The 16,775-nt window shown below is 41.8% G+C and overlaps 1 protein-coding gene across 1 annotated transcript in view; it reads right to left on the bottom strand.

The window, feature by feature from the left end:
- Nucleotides 1-276: 276 nt before the first annotated feature.
- The window catches only part of RXFP2 (relaxin family peptide receptor 2), a 32,829-nt gene continuing 16,330 nt past the window's right edge, over nt 277-16,775 (bottom strand). Inside the window, 8 exon segments of the mRNA XM_073331460.1 lie at nt 277-509; nt 2,640-2,726; nt 2,729-2,857; nt 9,002-9,409; nt 13,156-13,314; nt 13,317-13,367; nt 13,370-13,383; nt 15,452-15,523. Coding sequence (XP_073187561.1) covers nt 277-509; nt 2,640-2,726; nt 2,729-2,857; nt 9,002-9,409; nt 13,156-13,314; nt 13,317-13,367; nt 13,370-13,383; nt 15,452-15,523 — 1,153 coding nt within the window.

The raw sequence follows: 16,775 nt of genomic DNA, 5'->3' as shown, positions 1-16,775 counted from the left end.
TCATGGGGAGTGGGATGAATAATGAAAATGCCTCATTATTTTCAGCCCCAACCCACAGTGTGCTTGCACTGAAACCTTTACATGAAACTGAAATGATAAAAGCAACAGCTGTCATTTTATCTTACAGGAAGATGAATACAAAGATGGTAATGACAAAGACATTTCAAAATGAATCTCAAAAAGATTAACATAGCTAATTCTGATACTTCCAATTCCCATGCTCTTGCTGAGAAACCGTAAATTAACTTATTTACTCAGCCCCCAAGAGTTATTTGTTTAAAAACCCAAGTCTAATCCAAGAGAGGAGGCATGAATTAAGGAATCATCTGTCCATACTATTGAAGTAGGCAAGCTTTTGCTGTCATTTTTGAAAACCGACCTCCTTCGATATTTCTGCAGTAACTGCTTTAACTTCTCCTTAAAGAAAGTGGTGGTGAGAATGTAGAGAATTGGGTTCAAGGCACTGTTTATTGGCAGAATAAATATCACTATCCAGGAAGTGACAGTGCCTAGAAAAAAACACAATGAAATACAGAACTTTAGAAGATAATCAGCGTTTTCTTTTGGTATGAAGTACATAGAAGCAACAATGTAGTGTATTTTAAACTCAACACCTTTTGCTGTATTGAATTTTTCAGAACTATAATATAAAATCATTTTTATATGAAAAGGGCTTGAATATACACTTTCTATTGGGTTCTTTATTAAGCATAGCATGGTTTTTAATGGAAGAGGGGAAAAAGGCATAAATCTGAAATATTTTCACAAAAGCTAGGTTGTTAACCTGTGTGCTATGGCCAAATACGCTCTCATGTATTTACTGGCTGTCTATTGAAATAAAGCCCCGATTTAGGAAAACACTTAAACATGTGCTTAAGTCCATCTTTAGTCAGGACAGTACTTAAGCATGTGCTTAAATTCCATTGACTTCAATGGGACTTAATCAAACTACAGACATTGCTAATACTAATACCAATACCTAGCTCTTAAAGTTAAACGTGTGCTCAAGCGCTGTCCTGAATTGGGATGCTTTCCTGAACTAGGGCCTAAGACATGGGGGAAATAGGCTACCTGGAACACATATATGAGAGCCACAATTTCTTTTCAACCATCCAAGTTTAACCACTTTTCCTACTGGGATACAAATCTTTTTCCAGGCAATCAGTAGGTTTCCTGACAGTCTGCAGTGTTTGTATAATGCCTTTGTTAGCTTCATGGTGAAAGCTATTTACCCGACTTTTATGCAAAATGTGAGATGTCAGTTTTCTAGAAGTATAATGGAAAGGCAAGGTGCTTTTATTAAAGCATTATCTATCAGTAGTTGAATAGTTAGGGATCTGTCAGTGTTTCCCCTTTGGAGTTCGGATTGGCTGAAAAAGTCTCTTAGCATATTTATATTTTCCAAGTGGGCAAATAACTGGACTTATTTTATGTATTGTGAGATTTTGTAGCCACCACAGTACAAGAGCTTTGTCACTGTATAATTCAGGTGAGTGCTCAGTTCCTTACATGCATTTTGAGAGGGGCATGCCTTAGTTTGAATCTAATTTCTGAACACAATGAAGTCAAATGTTTTGGCAAATATTTAAATCCTGACAGCATAATCCTTAGGTCCTTCTTCAGACAAAACTCCCCCCGAAGTCATAGAATCATAGAATATCAGAGTTGGAAGGGACCTCTGGAGGTCATCTAGTCCAACCCCCTGCCCAGAGCAGGACCAATCCCCAACTAAATCATCCCAGCCAGGGCTTTGTCAAGCCTGACCTTAAAAACTTATAAGGAAGGGGATTCCACCACCTCCCTAGGTAACGCATTCCAGTGTTTCACCACCCTCCTAGTGAAAAAGTTTTTCCTAATATCCAACCTAAATCTCCCCCACTGCAACTTGAGACCATTACTCCTTGTCCTGTCATCTGCTATCACTGAGAATAGTCTAGATCCATCCTCTTTGGATCCACCTTTCAGGTAGTTAAAAGCAGCTATCAAATCCCCCCTCATTCTTCTCTTCCGTAGACTAACATCCCCAGTTCCCTCAGCCTCTCCTCATAAGTCATGTGTTCCAGACCCCTAATCATTTTTGTTGCCCTTCGCTGGACTCTCTCCATTTTTTCCACATCCTTCTTGTAGTGTGGGGCCCAAAACTGGACACAGTACTCCAGATGAGGCCTCACCAGTGTCGAAGAGAGGGGAACGATCACGTCCCTTGATCTGCTGGCAATGCCCCTACTTATACATCCCAGAATGCCATTGGCCTTCTTGGCAACAAGGGTACACTGTTGACTCATATCCAGCTTCTCGTCCACTGTCACCCCTAGGTCCTTCTTTGCAGAACTGCTGCCTAGCCATTCGGTCCCTAGTCTGTAGCGGTGCATTGGATTCTTCTGTCTTAAGTGCAGGACTCTGCACTTGTCCTTGTTGAACCTCATCAGATTTCTTTTGGCCCAATCCTCCAATTTGTCTAGGTCCCTCTGTATCCTATCCCTACTCTCCAGCGTATCTACCACTCCTCCCAGTCAATGAGAGTTTTGCCTGAAGAAGCACTGGGCAAGCATTGCAGGGTTCAGACCTGTATAAATATTTGAAACTTTAACCAAAGAAGAAATAAGAAATCACATTCTCAAACAGCTGACTGGATTTACCTGGAATTTCCACCTGGTATAGGGAGAGGATTTTTATAACAAAGACGGGAATCCAGTAGATGGAGTCAGTGAATACTATAAAAAAAATTGATTGGCAACAGCAGCATCCATGTGAATGTTGTTTCTTACTTCTGATGTCTGAAGGGCAGTTTTTTGAATGGAATAAAACATACTGACATATGAAAACACTATTATGATGAATGCTAGTAGGTTCACACCTGTTGGAAAAAACAGAAGATTCAAAAACAGCAAATCCTATAAAAGGGATATCCTCATATCTTACTTGTCTCCCACCATTTTTATATTCTTTCTTCCTTTCTAACTTTATTATAAATATTCATCATTGCAGATAGTTTTTTATTGTTAGAAATATGTCCTATATATTTTCTGCTGTCACAAAGTCGTCTTATGTACATGTACAGATGTACTCCCCTCTGTTACATAGTGTGAAATGAAGGACTCTGCAGTAACTTACTATAGAAACAGATAGCTTCCAGAATTCCCCAGAGGTCTGAGCCCCTGACTAGATATGCTCCAATAAGGCTGGAACACAAAGTATCTGCGGGAATCCTGCATATTGCTGAAATAATGGCATAGTTACTGTGGAAGGGCCAAAACCAGCTGATACTTGTACTAGCCCCAGAACAGCTACCTCAGCTCTGTTCAAAAACCTACCACAACTTACTGCAGGAGGAATGTACACAAAACAGGATTTGCAACTTGTTTCTAAAAGCCAGTCTACACTAGCATCATATCGGTGTTTAAGAAGTGGACTTTTAGCAATGGCCCAAATTCTGTTCTCAATAAAGGGGGCTGCTCTGGATTTACAACAATGCAACCAAAAACAGAATTCTCGTCCAATTATTGCTAATCTTCTTATAACGCAGTTTTGCTGGGTAGGTGGTCTGGATGGGGCCAAAATCAGTTTAGACTATTTTTCAAAAACAAGCTATAGCCCAAATTTCATTTGACCCTGACAAACAGTGTTATAATACAGTTTGGTCAGAACCATGTTTAAACATTGCGCTAAGGCACCTATAAAGAGGAATTCAGCTTATCCCCATATGGTTAGCTACAGATGCAAACATGAGCCATGTATTATTGTTGGGTGTGTGTATAGATTTGTGACGGTGAATAAGGAACTCAGGATATTGCTACTCAAAATATCATTGTCTTGAGCCCCTGTGCCCACAGTGGTACAATCTGCTGGAATGCTGGCCTTCAGGGCTCCTCCGGTGCACTCAATGCAGGTTTTGTAAAAACATAAGAACATAAAAATAGATATACTGAGTCAGACCAATGGTCCATCTAGCACAGTATCCTGTCTTCCAACTGGCCAGGGCCAGATGCTTCAGCAGGAATGCACAGAACAAGGTACTTGATCGAGTGATCCATCCCCAGTCATCCAGCCTTAGCTTCTGCCAGTCAGAGGTTTAGGGACAACCAGAGCATGGGGTTGCATCCCTGACAATCTTGGCTAATAGACATTGAAGGACCTATCCTCCATGAACATATCTAGATTTTTTTTCAGAATAACAGCCGTGTTAGTCTGTATTTGCAAAAAGAAAAGGAGTACTTGTGGCACCTTAGAGACTAACCAATTTATTTGAGCATGAGCTTTCGTGAGCTACAGCTCACTTCAGCGGATGCATACTGTGGAAAGTACTCAAGACATTTTTCATGGTTTGTGTGTATAAAAACGTCTTCTGTACTTGCCACAGTATGCATCCGCTGAAGTGAGCTGTAGCTCACGAAAGCTTATGCTCAAATAAATTGGTTAGTCTCTAAGGTGCCACAAGTACTCCTTTTCTTTTTGTAGATTTTTTTAAATTCAGTTATATTTTTGGCCATCACAACGTCCCATGGCAATGAGTTTCACAGATTGACTGTGTGTTGTGTGAAGAAGCACTTTGTTAGGCTGTCTATTAATTCCACTGGGTGACCCCCTTTGTGTTATGTGAAGGGATAAATAACACTTCAGTATTCTATTTCTCCACACCATTCATGATTTTGTGGACCTCTATCATGTCCCCTGTTAGTCATCTCTTTTCTGAGCTGAACAGTTTCAATCTTTTTAATCTCCTCATTTTGATGCCCTTCTCTGCACTCTTCCCAATTCTAATGTATCTTTTTTGAGATGGGGTGACCAGGACTGCACATAGTATTCCAGATGTGGGTGTACCATATATATTTTATAGTCGCATTAAGATATTTTCTGTCTTATTATCTATCCCTTTCCTAATGCTTTCTCACATTTTTTTAGCTTTTTTGACAGCTGCTGCTGCACATTGAATGGGTGTTTTCAGAGAACTATCCACGATGGCTCCGAGGTGTCTTTTTTCAGTGGTAACAGCTAATTTAGACCCCATCATTTTGGAAAATATAATCCCAACTATACATACAATGTGCTGTACTTTGCCTTTATCAACACTGAATTTCATCTGCCATTTTGTTCCCAGTCACCCAGTTTTGTGAGATCCCTTTGTAACACTTTGCAGTCTGCTTTGGACTTAACTATCTAGGGCAGTGGTCCCCACACTTTTTACCTCATGCCCCCACTTACCCTTCTCTGTGCCCCCCAACCCGAGACAGGAGCGGGGCCATGGCTCCAGGACGGGAAGACACAGACAAGAGTAAGGGGGCTGAGTCTGGAGCCACAGGAGGGGGTGGAGGTGGGAGCAGAGCTGAGGCCAGGGGCTGAGGCTGGCAGCCGGGGCCTTGTGCATAGGGGCGGGAGCTGTGGTGGGGAGCAGATCCCTAAGCGCAGGCCAGGCAGCTGGGGCCGCGGGTGTGGGGCCGGCAGTGGAGCCCTGGGTACGAGGCTGGCAGTTGGAGTTGGACCAGAGCTGGGTGGTGCTCCCTTCCCGCCCCCCATAGAGGCTGACCCGGGCCCCAGCTGTGCCCCCCTGAACGTTCCTCTGTGCCCCCCTAGGGGGGGCTGCACCCCAGTTTGGGGACCTCTGATCTAGAATAATTTTGTATCATCTGCAAACTGCCACCTCACGTATACAGATAGGAAGACATGGTCCATTCTGTGAAGAGTGCAGAATCTAATTTTATACAAGACACAAGTGAGTGTAACAAACAAAAGGAGGGAAAGAAGTGGGGGCAGGGATATGGCTAACAATAATAAGATAATCCAATTATATAGCCATGGCCAATTCTAGGGGCCAGCAAGCAGCAGAGTCAGTCTGAACACCAGTTTCCAGGGGGCGGCATATCGCTGTGCCACTTGGCCATTTTATTTTTTTGTTTTGCTGCTCCATGGGGTGCAGAAAACGGTTTTCTGCCCAGGCTGGCAAAGCCTTAGGGCCTTTACTGTACATAGCTGCACTGATGCACAACATGAATGTTCCAAATCTTTTGAAACCTTTCCATTTTATAAATTAGTAAAATCAGGTATCCCCAACCAGCATTCAACCTCGTCCTCACCAGGGATCATAATAGATCAAATCATCAAATTACAAAAGCAGATAACTTCGGTGCAGTGTAATAGCAGAAAATAGCAGTCATATAAGATTAACACAGAGAATCTGAGGAATCATTTCCCAAGCTAGGCTATAAACTGAACTGGGAATAAGCAGCCATAAAAAAACTAAATAAAAACTCTAGTATGAAATACACACCACCATGTCAAAGACTGAGCATTAGTCAAACTCTTGGCACACTGTCTTCCCTCTGCCCCACATTCCCTAAGCCACATTCATACACTGCCAAAATATTTATATTCCACAATTATCCCCAATTTTTGTCTCTTGGTCAGTGTTCCCAGGTTTTCTTTTAGCAAAACAGGCAAAAAATAACTATACACAAAAATATATACACAAAAGATCACACTCCCCTCCCCTGAGTCACAAGTGCGAGGGCAATAAACTTTCCAAAGACTACGTCAAACTCATGTAGCAATCCCCTGTTCAGTTAAAAGGGGAAAGAAAAAAAGAAAAAAAAAAGGCTTCGGGTAATGCCACTTGGCAGGTATGAGCTCGCAAAGAAGGCCTCGCCTCTTTTTTCGAAAACAGAACCAAACTATGAACAATGGAAATCTTCTATGACGACAGGTTTCAGAGTAGCAGCCGTGTTAGTCTGTATTCGCAAAAAGAAAAGGAGGACTTGTGGCACCTTAGAGACTAACCCATTTATTTGAGCATGAGCTTTCGTGAGCTACAGCTCACTTCATCGGATGCATACTGTGGAAAGTGTAGAAGATGCATCCGATGAAGTGAGCTGTACCTCACGAAAGCTCATGCTCAAATAAATGGGTTAGTCTCTAAGGTGCCACAAGTCCTCCTTTTCTTCTATGATGAGGCATCCTGCTGAAAAAACCATTATACTTAGCACTGATTTGGGAATACTGCACTTCCTTCTTCACTGAAAATGTTATGAGCTGTAAATATAAAAGGACACAACAGTTGCTGGTGAGGGAAGATGGCTCTCTTCTGTGTTCTTGCTATACTAAACTATTCAGTTTAAAGATTTCGGTTTGAGGCAGTTTTCCTGCAACTGAGAGAATGACCTTTTTGAGAGATCTTGATCTCTTCCCAGGAGGTTTTAGTACAACCTCAGGCAAATGAAGAGATAATTTTTGTTTTAGGCTCCAGTTCGGCAAGATTCTAAAGCAGCATGTAACATTAGTCACATCAGTAGCGCAACTGGGTTGCATTTGATCACTTTAAGCGCATGAGCAATGCACATATATAAATACTTTGCTGAATCAGAGCTGCAGTCATTTTTACTTGGGACTCAGTAGAGTCCCAGTCCTGCAACTTTTACTGACTCAAGTAAGTGTTATGTGAACAGTCCGTAATCATACAAATCATCCCATTAAGATACATAGGACCACTCTGTTGGGTAAGGACTATTTGCACGACCAGGGTTGCAGAAATAGGACCGGTTTTAGATATACTTTTATTTTTGTTGCATTCACAGTAGGACTGGCTCATTAAAAAAGAAAAATTAGAGGTTGCTGATCCACGTTTAAATTATTCCATCCACATACACTGTTTGCAAATTTTGGGGTTTATTTTAGATTGTTCCCCCGATCCCATTTTAAAGTATCAAAAATCCAAGGAGGAGTGAATATGGTTTTCAGTGCTTAATAGGAGGCTATCAAAATTATTTTCTGGAAGATGATTTCCTATAAATATTTTATTGATATTAAAATTTGACAATAATAAATTCATTGCAAATACATTATTAAGACCTTGTTTGTTCTCCTCAATTGCCTCCTGTGTTAGACTCTTCTCATAAACAACTATTTTCTGTCCTTCCATTGAACCACTTTATTAAAAAATTTATTGTTCCATAGTAGGACTTATGGATTAACAAATATATGTATATGTTACAAATATAGGCTGTGGTTACAGAAATCGAACCCGCCTCCCCGAGGTCCATGTGCTCCTCTCTTGCAGAAAATAGCATGCAGGGAGCAGAGCTGCACATAAAGACAGACAAGAAAATGTTGCAAGAGTTAGCACCGTATCACGCCAGACGATAAGCATGCAACTCCTACTTGTGGACTGTAAAGTGGACTTGGATAAAAATCCTCTTGTAGAGGAACACTGAGGATACCTCTCTGGGGAGATTTCAGAGGAACAGCCGTGTTAGTCTGTATTCGCAAAAAGAAAAGGAGTACTTGTGGCACCTTAGAGACTAACCAATTTATTTGAGCATGAGCTTTCGTGAGCTACAGCTCACTTGGGGTGGGAGGAGGTATTGTTTCATGATTTCTGTGTGTATATAAAGTCTGCTGCAGTTTCCACGGTAAACATCTGATGAAGTGAGCTGTAGCTCACGAAAGCTCATGCTCAAATAAATTGGTTAGTCTCTAAGGTGCCACAAGTACTCCTTTTCTCTGGGGAGAGGGATCCCCATTATTGTGCAGGAATACTGAGGATACTTCTCTGGGGGAGGGGCCCCATGTTATTAGGAAAAGACCGGTAATAGAAATGGAGGGATTTGATTATTAGAAATATAGATATTTTGATGTGTGATGACTGGAGGAACTGCATGGTGAATTGTCTGCCAGGTGCAAAGATTGCAGACCTATCGAAGCATCTAGACAGACCTATATGCAGTGTTGGGAGCAGCCGGTGGTCAGGGTACATTAGGAAGAAAGGTAGAGGAGAGGTCCTGGAGGCCAAATTTAGGCTGCTAGGTAAGTGATTAAAATCCAGGACCTCCTTGGTAGCATTTTCGAAAATGCTTCCAGTTCCCCATGCAGGGCCAGTTAGACAGGCCGAACAATCGTTGGGACCACTGTAAAAATATATCTACTATACATGAGTTTACTGTAGTCTGGAAATCAGTTTTTGAATTGCAATAAGAGAAACAATAATAAAGACGTATGAAAATATTAAACTTACCAAGAAAAATCCCAAGAGAATACCCCTTGCCTCCAATTTCTTCTGTTTGATCAGAATAAAGTGGGAAACAAACTCCATTTTTTCCATAATACTTTCCAAAAAAATCCTCATCCCAAAATGGAATTATTGCTATTACAAATCCAATAAACCATATGGATACAAGGATTATTATTGTCTGATGCTTTCCTGGTGGGATATTACTGAAGGGAAAGACAATTACTAAATATTTTTCCAAAGTCAGATATGTCAACAAGACAGAGACCTCTGTAGAAAACATGTCCAGGAAACCCATGTTATGACATGGTAAGCCCTCCATCCACAGTACAACATAGTTTTTATATTGTCCACAATATTTAATGTCAGAGACTCCAATGGAGAACAAGTACACACCCATCAGACAATCAGCACCTACTTAAAAAGAAATTTTCACAATTTATTAAAAAGAGTAATTACATTTAAAGATTTATATACTAAAAATGTTCTTAGAATTGGCCAGATCCTGGCTGATATATGCAGTAATGTAATTTGACCCAGGGTTTGTGGCATCAGAATGAATTTGATGGAACTGGCTGAGATCATGCCATGAATACTGGTGATGTCAAGGAACTATGACGTGATCGGAATAACAGAGACTTGGTGGGATAACTCACATGACTGGAGTACTGTCATGGATGGTTATAAACTGTTCAGGAAGGACAGGCAGAGCAGAAAAGGTGGGGGAGTAGCACTGTATGTAAGGGAGCAGTATGACTGCTCAGAGCTCCGGTACGAAACTGCAGATAAACCTGAGTGTCTCTGGATTAAGTTTAGAAGTGTGTGCAACAAGAGTGATGTAGTGGTGGGAGTCTGCTATAGACCACCGGACCAGGGGGATGAGGTGGATGAGGCTTTCTTCCGGCAGCTCACGGAAGCTACTAGATCGCATGCCCTGATTCTCATGGGTGACTTTAATTTTCCTGATATCTGCTGGGAGAGCAATACAGCGGTGCATAGACAATCCAGGAAGTTTTTGGAAAGCGTAGGGGACAATTTCCTGGCGCAAGTGCTAGAGGAGCCAACTGGGGGGGGGCGCTTTTCTTGACCTGCTGCTCACAAATCGGGTAGAATTAGTGGGGGAAGCAAAAGTGGATGGGAATCTGGGAGGCAGTGACCATGAGTTGGTTGAGTTCAGGATCCTGACGCAGGGAAGAAAGGTAAGCAGCAGGATACGGACCCTGGACTTCAGGAAAGCAGACTTCGACTCCCTCAGGGAACGGATGGCCAGGATCCCCTGGGGGACTAACTTGAAGGGGAAAGGAGTCCAGGAGAGCTGGCTGTATTTCAAGGAATCCCTGTTGAGGTTACAGGGACAAACCATCCCGATGAGTCGAAAGAATAGTAAATATGGCAGGCGACCAGCTTGGCTTAATGGTGAAATCCTAGCGGATCTTAAACATAAAAAAGAAGCTTACAAGAAGTGGAAGGTTGGACATATGACCAGGGAAGAGTATAAAAATATTGCTCGGGCATGTAGGAATGTTATCAGGAGGGCCAAATCGCACCTGGAGCTGCAGCTAGCCAGAGATGTCAAGAGTAACAAGAAGGGTTTCTTCAGGTATGTTGGCAACAAGAAGAAAGCCAAGGAATGTGTGGGCCCCTTACTGAATGAGGGAGGCAACCTAGTGACAGAGGATGTGGAAAAAGCTAATGTACTCAATGCTTTTTTTGCCTCTGTTTTCACTAACAAGGTCAGCTCCCAGACTGCTGCGCTGGGCATCACAAAATGCAGAAGAGATGGCCAGCCCTCTGTGGAGATAGAGGTGGTTAGGGACTATTTAGAAAAGCTGGACGTGCACAAGTCCATGGGGCCGGACGAGTTGCATCCGAGAGTGCTGAAGGAATTGGCGGCTGTGATTGCAGAGCCACTGGCCATTATCTTTGAAAACTCGTGGCGAACCGGGGAAGTCCCGGATGACTGGGAAAAGGCTAATGTAGTGCCAATCTTTAAAAAAGGGAAGAAGGAAGATCCTGGGAACTACAGGCCAGTCAGCCTCACCTCAGTCCCTGGAAAAATCATGGAGCAGGTCCTCAAAGAATCAATCCTGAAGCACTTGCATGAGAGGAAAGTGATCAGGAACAGCCAGCATGGATTCACCAAGGGAAGGTCATGCCTGACTAATCTAATCGCCTTTTATGATGAGATTACTGGTTCTGTGGATGAAGGGAAAGCAGTGGATGTATTGTTTCTTGACTTTAGCAAAGCTTTTGACACGGTCTCCCATAGTATTCTTGTCACCAAGTTAAGGAAGTATGGGCTGGATGAATGCACTATAAGGTGGGTAGAAAGCTGGCTAGATTGTCAGGCTCAACGGGTAGTGATCAATGGCTCCATGTCTAGTTGGCAGCCGGTATCAAGTGGAGTGCCCCAAGGGTCGGTCCTGGGGCCGGTTTTATTCAATAATCTTCATAAATGATCTGGAGGATGGTGTGGATTGCACTCTCAGCAAATTTGCGGATGATACTAAACTGGGAGGAGTGGTAGATACGCTGGAGGGGAGGGATAGGATACAGAAGGACCTAGACCAATTGGAAGATTGGGCCAAAAGGAATCTGATGAGGTTCAATAAGGATAAGTGCAGGGTCCTGCACTTAGGACGGAAGAACCCAATGCACAGCTACAGACTAGGGACCGAATGGCTAGGCAGCAGTTCTGCGGAAAAGGACCTAGGGGTGACAGTGGACGAGAAGCTGGATATGAGTCAGCAGTGTGCCCTTGTTGCCAAGAAGGCCAATGGCATTTTGGGATGTATAAGTAGGGGCATAGCGAGCAGATCGAGGGACGTGATCGTTCCCCTCTATTCGACATTGGTGAGGCCTCATCTGGAGTACTGTGTCCAGTTTTGGGCCCCACACTTCAAGAAGGATGTGGATAAATTGGAGAGAGTCCAGCGAAGGGCAACAAAAATGATTAGGGGACTGGAACACATGACTTATGAGGAGAGGCTGAGGGAGCTGGGATTGTTTAGCCTGCAGAAGAGAAGAATGAGGGGGGCTTTGATAGCTGCTTTCAACTACCTGAAAGGGGGTTCCAAAGAGGATGGCTCTAGACTGTTCTCAATGGTAGCAGATGACAGAACGAGGAGTAATGGTCTCAAGTTGCAGTGGGGGAGGTTTAGATTGGATATTAGGAAAAACTTTTTCACTAAGAGGGTGGTGAAACACTGGAATGCGTTACCTAGGGAGGTGGTAGAATCTCCTTCCTTAGAGGTTTTTAAGGTCAGGCTTGACAAAGCCCTGGCTGGGATGATTTAACTGGGAATTGGTCCTGCTTTGAGCAGGGGGTTGGACTAGATGACCTTCTGGAGTCCCTTCCAACCCTGATATTCTATGATTCTAATACTGGGTCATGGCACCATGGTAAATCTATGAACTGCAGGTAACCAACACCTCTCATTTGACAATCACATACAGATAGGGAGATGGAACTACAAGCTAGTACTACTTGAGCCAAGGGAGAATTCTCTTATCCTGAAAGTAGTATCAGATTCCATATCCTCTCTATGGGATAGAAGGGGGAAGCATCACACACTCATTTTATAAACTGAAGCCAGTATAAATTGACTTTAAGGAAGTTGCACTTGTTTATAGCAGATCTAAATTTGGCCCTGTGTTAATATTGTTCAAATGCAGGCTCTTAATTCCAAAATTATTGTTAGACAAAATATGGTACATTAATTTGGAGTCAATATAATTTATAATTACGAAACATGGAATTCATAAACCACAGTGGAGTTTACTAGCTGCTGGTGACAAAACTGAGAAGAATAAGATGGCATGGCACATCACAAAATGCATGCAATAGCCAGTCCAGCACTGGTTAACCTTTCTGTTTTCCTGGATGTAGAATTAACAGTAAACTTAATAAAGTGAAACAATTAGGCTGCATAGACTCTTCTTATACATTTTGACCATTTGAATTTAAGAGTTAAAAGCAACTTTCTGCTTATATTTAGAATATTGGAAAATGGGACAAAAATAGCAAAGTTTACTAATATTCTGAAGTTAATGCATTGCTTATATTTTTATCTATAACGTAAATGGTTGAATACTCGAATATACATAGTACAATGGTCTGTCAGTTTGATTTAAAAATAATACCACTAATATATACTTACAACACAACATTTTGATAGACGTGGTGTGCTTCTTGTTTTCAGCTCTGATAAATGAACTCATTCCAATGACAAAAGGATTTCCAAAACAGGTAACACAAGCTGTGACCCAGACAAATACTCGAAGAACATTATTAGCCAAGAGGTTCTCAAATGATGATTAACATCTGTTAATGGTGTGCATATTTGCACGTGGAGTGCATAGGAACAATACAAAACTTTTTGAAATAGCTGAAAGCAAAGAAATGAACATATAAAATTGCTGTTCAAGCACAGGTCAAAGTCACAGTTATGTATTAGATATGCAATTACACATAAAGAAGTGAAACAGAGGAAATTCTAACAACCAAAATTATGCCTATTGTTTAAGTAGGAGGTGTAATGTGAATAGCATTTTGCATTAGTCAGTGTAACATGCAGCCAAGGTGTAGCCCTTGATCTATGGCTGATATTAGAGGTCTTTTTGTCAGCTCAGCTCAAAGGTGGTTTTGTTTTGAGAATGTGGCTACTTTGAACTTGTGACCCTAATGCATCCCTCTGCACTAATCCAATTCTGCTGCCTTACTTTTCTTCATACTGGGTTGACAAAGATGCAGATCTGTTACAATGTCTTGGCAGAAAAGATTTTGCCAGGGCACTACTTTGCTTTCTGCATTAACAGACTGCTGGTGTGTGGACTGACTGTAAGTTGATAGCTGACATTTAAGGCCCTCAGCAGACTGGGTCTCATGTATGTTACTGAGTTTCTGACAATTCTGACTTCTTAGGCCAGATGGAATGTGGTTTCTGAGGAAGGCCCATGTCTGCAGAAGGGGTGTGTGGGGAAAAGTTCATTCCCAATCTATAGTAAAAATAGTAGTAAGTTTAAAACTATTGACATTAGGACTGTTGATTAATCGCAGTTAACTCACACGATTAACTCAAAAAAATTAACTGTGATTAAAAAAATTAATCGCAATTAATCGTACTGTTAAACAATAGAATACCAATTGAAATGTATTAAATATTTTTGGATGTTTCATTATAAAGAGATTACACTACAGTACTTGTATTAGGTGAATTGAAATATGCTATTTCTTTTGTTTTTTACAGTGCAAATATTTGTAATCATATATAACGTGAGCATTGTACACTTTGTATTCTGTGTTGTAATTGAAATCAATATATTTGAAAATGTAGAAAACATCCAAAATATATAAATAAATGGTATTCTCTTATTGTTTAATATTGCGATTGATTTTTTTAATTGTGCTTTTAATCATGATTAATTTTTTTAATCACTTGACAGCCCCAACTGACATATATTTACCGAAGGAAATATACATGGGTGGTGCGTGAACCACTGGCTGCGGGAGGCTAGCCCCCAGCCACGCCCTTCCACCTGAGGCCCTGCCCCTTCCGTGCCCCGCTGCCAGAGTCCAGAGCCCCCCGACCGCTGGCTCCTGACCCAGGCTAGCGCCCCCAGGCCCAGAAGAGTGGGTACTGTGGCCACAGCCTTCCCAGCCCCAGAGCGCCAGGAGGTGCAGCCCCAGTCCTCCCCGCACCAGTAGGGCAGGCAGCGTGGCCACAGTACGTGCCCCATCCTGCTTTCCACTCACTGCTGCTCCACTCCCCCTGTGCAGTATCCACGGCTCAGGCTGGTGCCATGTTGCCCACCCTCCCAGTGCTCCGGGGCTGGGGAGACTGGGGCAGTGCCACCTGCCCTCCCAGCACTGGGGGTGTCCTCTGCCTTAAAAACCGGGGCGGGGGGGGAGGGAGGAAGTGTTTTGTGGTTCAGAGGCATCCAATAGTACTATAAGCTAGGACATGTTGTGAAGCTACTGAGACATGACAGTAGAGGAAAATAGTCACGTGAAACACATATTACTGTCTGCACAAACATATACAGCTCTTCCCCCAACCAAAATATATGTACTCTTTGCATACAGTAAACTTCTGGGTAACTCTACCTCTCTTATGATATTAAGCACTTGAAGAGCTATTCTGCTTCCCAGAAGTATGCGTAACTCCAAGTAATCAGGCAGATATCCCCACCACCCCATGTCATAAAAGAGGTTACTGTGTGGGGAAGAGAGGAGTGATGCCCTATGGAAATATGAATTACATGGAGAAAATGTATTTTTCTTTATTTTATTTGTATAAAATGATATACTTAATTTGTTTTTGCAGAAACAAGACTCCATTGTGACAAATATTTTAGTATTTAATAATATGGAAAGGCTTAATAATCAGAGCTACTTTGTACATTCTTATATGGTAAAGAAATGTCACCATGATGTCTGCTATTATCCATATGTACATGTAGGAAAGATTCCTCAGTGGCTGAAACATTCTTGAATTTATATTTGGAATCTCTATAGTTTCCAGGTCTCTGGAAAAGAAGTAAATTTTGTTATGTATCAACAAACTTTAAAATAGTTTTTTATTTTAGTTATCACATCCTGAATTACACGAACAAGTGTATTTCCCAAATCACAGGGTAATAAGTAGTCTGTGCACAATATGCTGTTTCAATAAGACTACGCTTAGTATTTTGTTCATCACAGTGAGCTTGTTTATGGAAGAGTATAGAATCATAGAAATGTTTAGGACTGGAAGCTACCTTGAGGTTATCAAGCCCAGGCCCCTGTACTAAATGGTCTAGTAAACCTAGACCATCCCTGACAGGTGTTTGTCCAACCTGTTCTTAAAAACTTCCAATTAAGAGGATTCTACAACCTCTCTTGGAAGCCTATTCCAGAGCTTAATTTATAGTTAGAAAGTTTTCCTAATATCTTACCTGACTCTCTCTCTCTTGCTGCATATTAAGCCCATTACTTCTTGTCCTACCTTCAGTGGACATGGAGGACAATTGATCATAGCCTCTCTAATAAAACACTTAACGAATTTGAAGACTATTATCAAGTCCCCCCTCAGTCTTCTTTTCTCAAGACTAGACATGCCCTGTGTTTTTAACCTTTCCTCATAGGTCAGGTTTTTTAAATCTTTTATCATTTTTGTTACTTTCCTCTGGATTCTCTGCAATTTGCCCACATTTTTCCTAAACATGGCACCCAGAACTGGACACAGTGCTCTAGCTCAGGCCTCACCTGTGCCAGGTAGAGCACGACATTCTTGTTAACACACCCCAGAATGATATGAGCCTTTTCCACAACTCATCACATTGCTGATTTACAGTCAAGTTGTTATCCAGTATAAGCCCCAAGTCCTTTTCCGCAGTGCTACCCCCTAGCCAGTTATTCCCCATTTTGTATTTGTACATTTGATTTTTCCTTCCTAAGTGTAGTACTTTGCTTTTGTCTTTATTGAATTTCATCTTGTTGATTTCAGACCAAATTCTCCAATTTGTCAAGGTCATTTTGAATTCAAATTCTGACCTCCAAAGTGCTTGCAACCCCTCCCAGCTTGGGGTCATCCACAAATTTTATAATCACACTCTCCACTTCATTATCCAAGCCATTAAAAAAAAATATAGTCCTGGACTCAGGACTGATCCCTGCAAAGCCATATTAGATACACCCTCCCAATCTGATAGCAAACCATAATTAAGTACGCTTTGAATATGATCTTTCAACCAGTTGTGCACCAACCTTACAGTAATTTAATCTAGACCATATTTCCCT

The sequence above is a fragment of the Lepidochelys kempii genome, chromosome 1 (assembly GCF_965140265.1).
Source record: "Lepidochelys kempii isolate rLepKem1 chromosome 1, rLepKem1.hap2, whole genome shotgun sequence".
NCBI lineage: Eukaryota > Metazoa > Chordata > Testudines > Cheloniidae > Lepidochelys > Lepidochelys kempii.
Note: the sequence above shows the minus strand (reverse complement) of the source record. Positions and strands in the feature narration are given on the sequence as shown.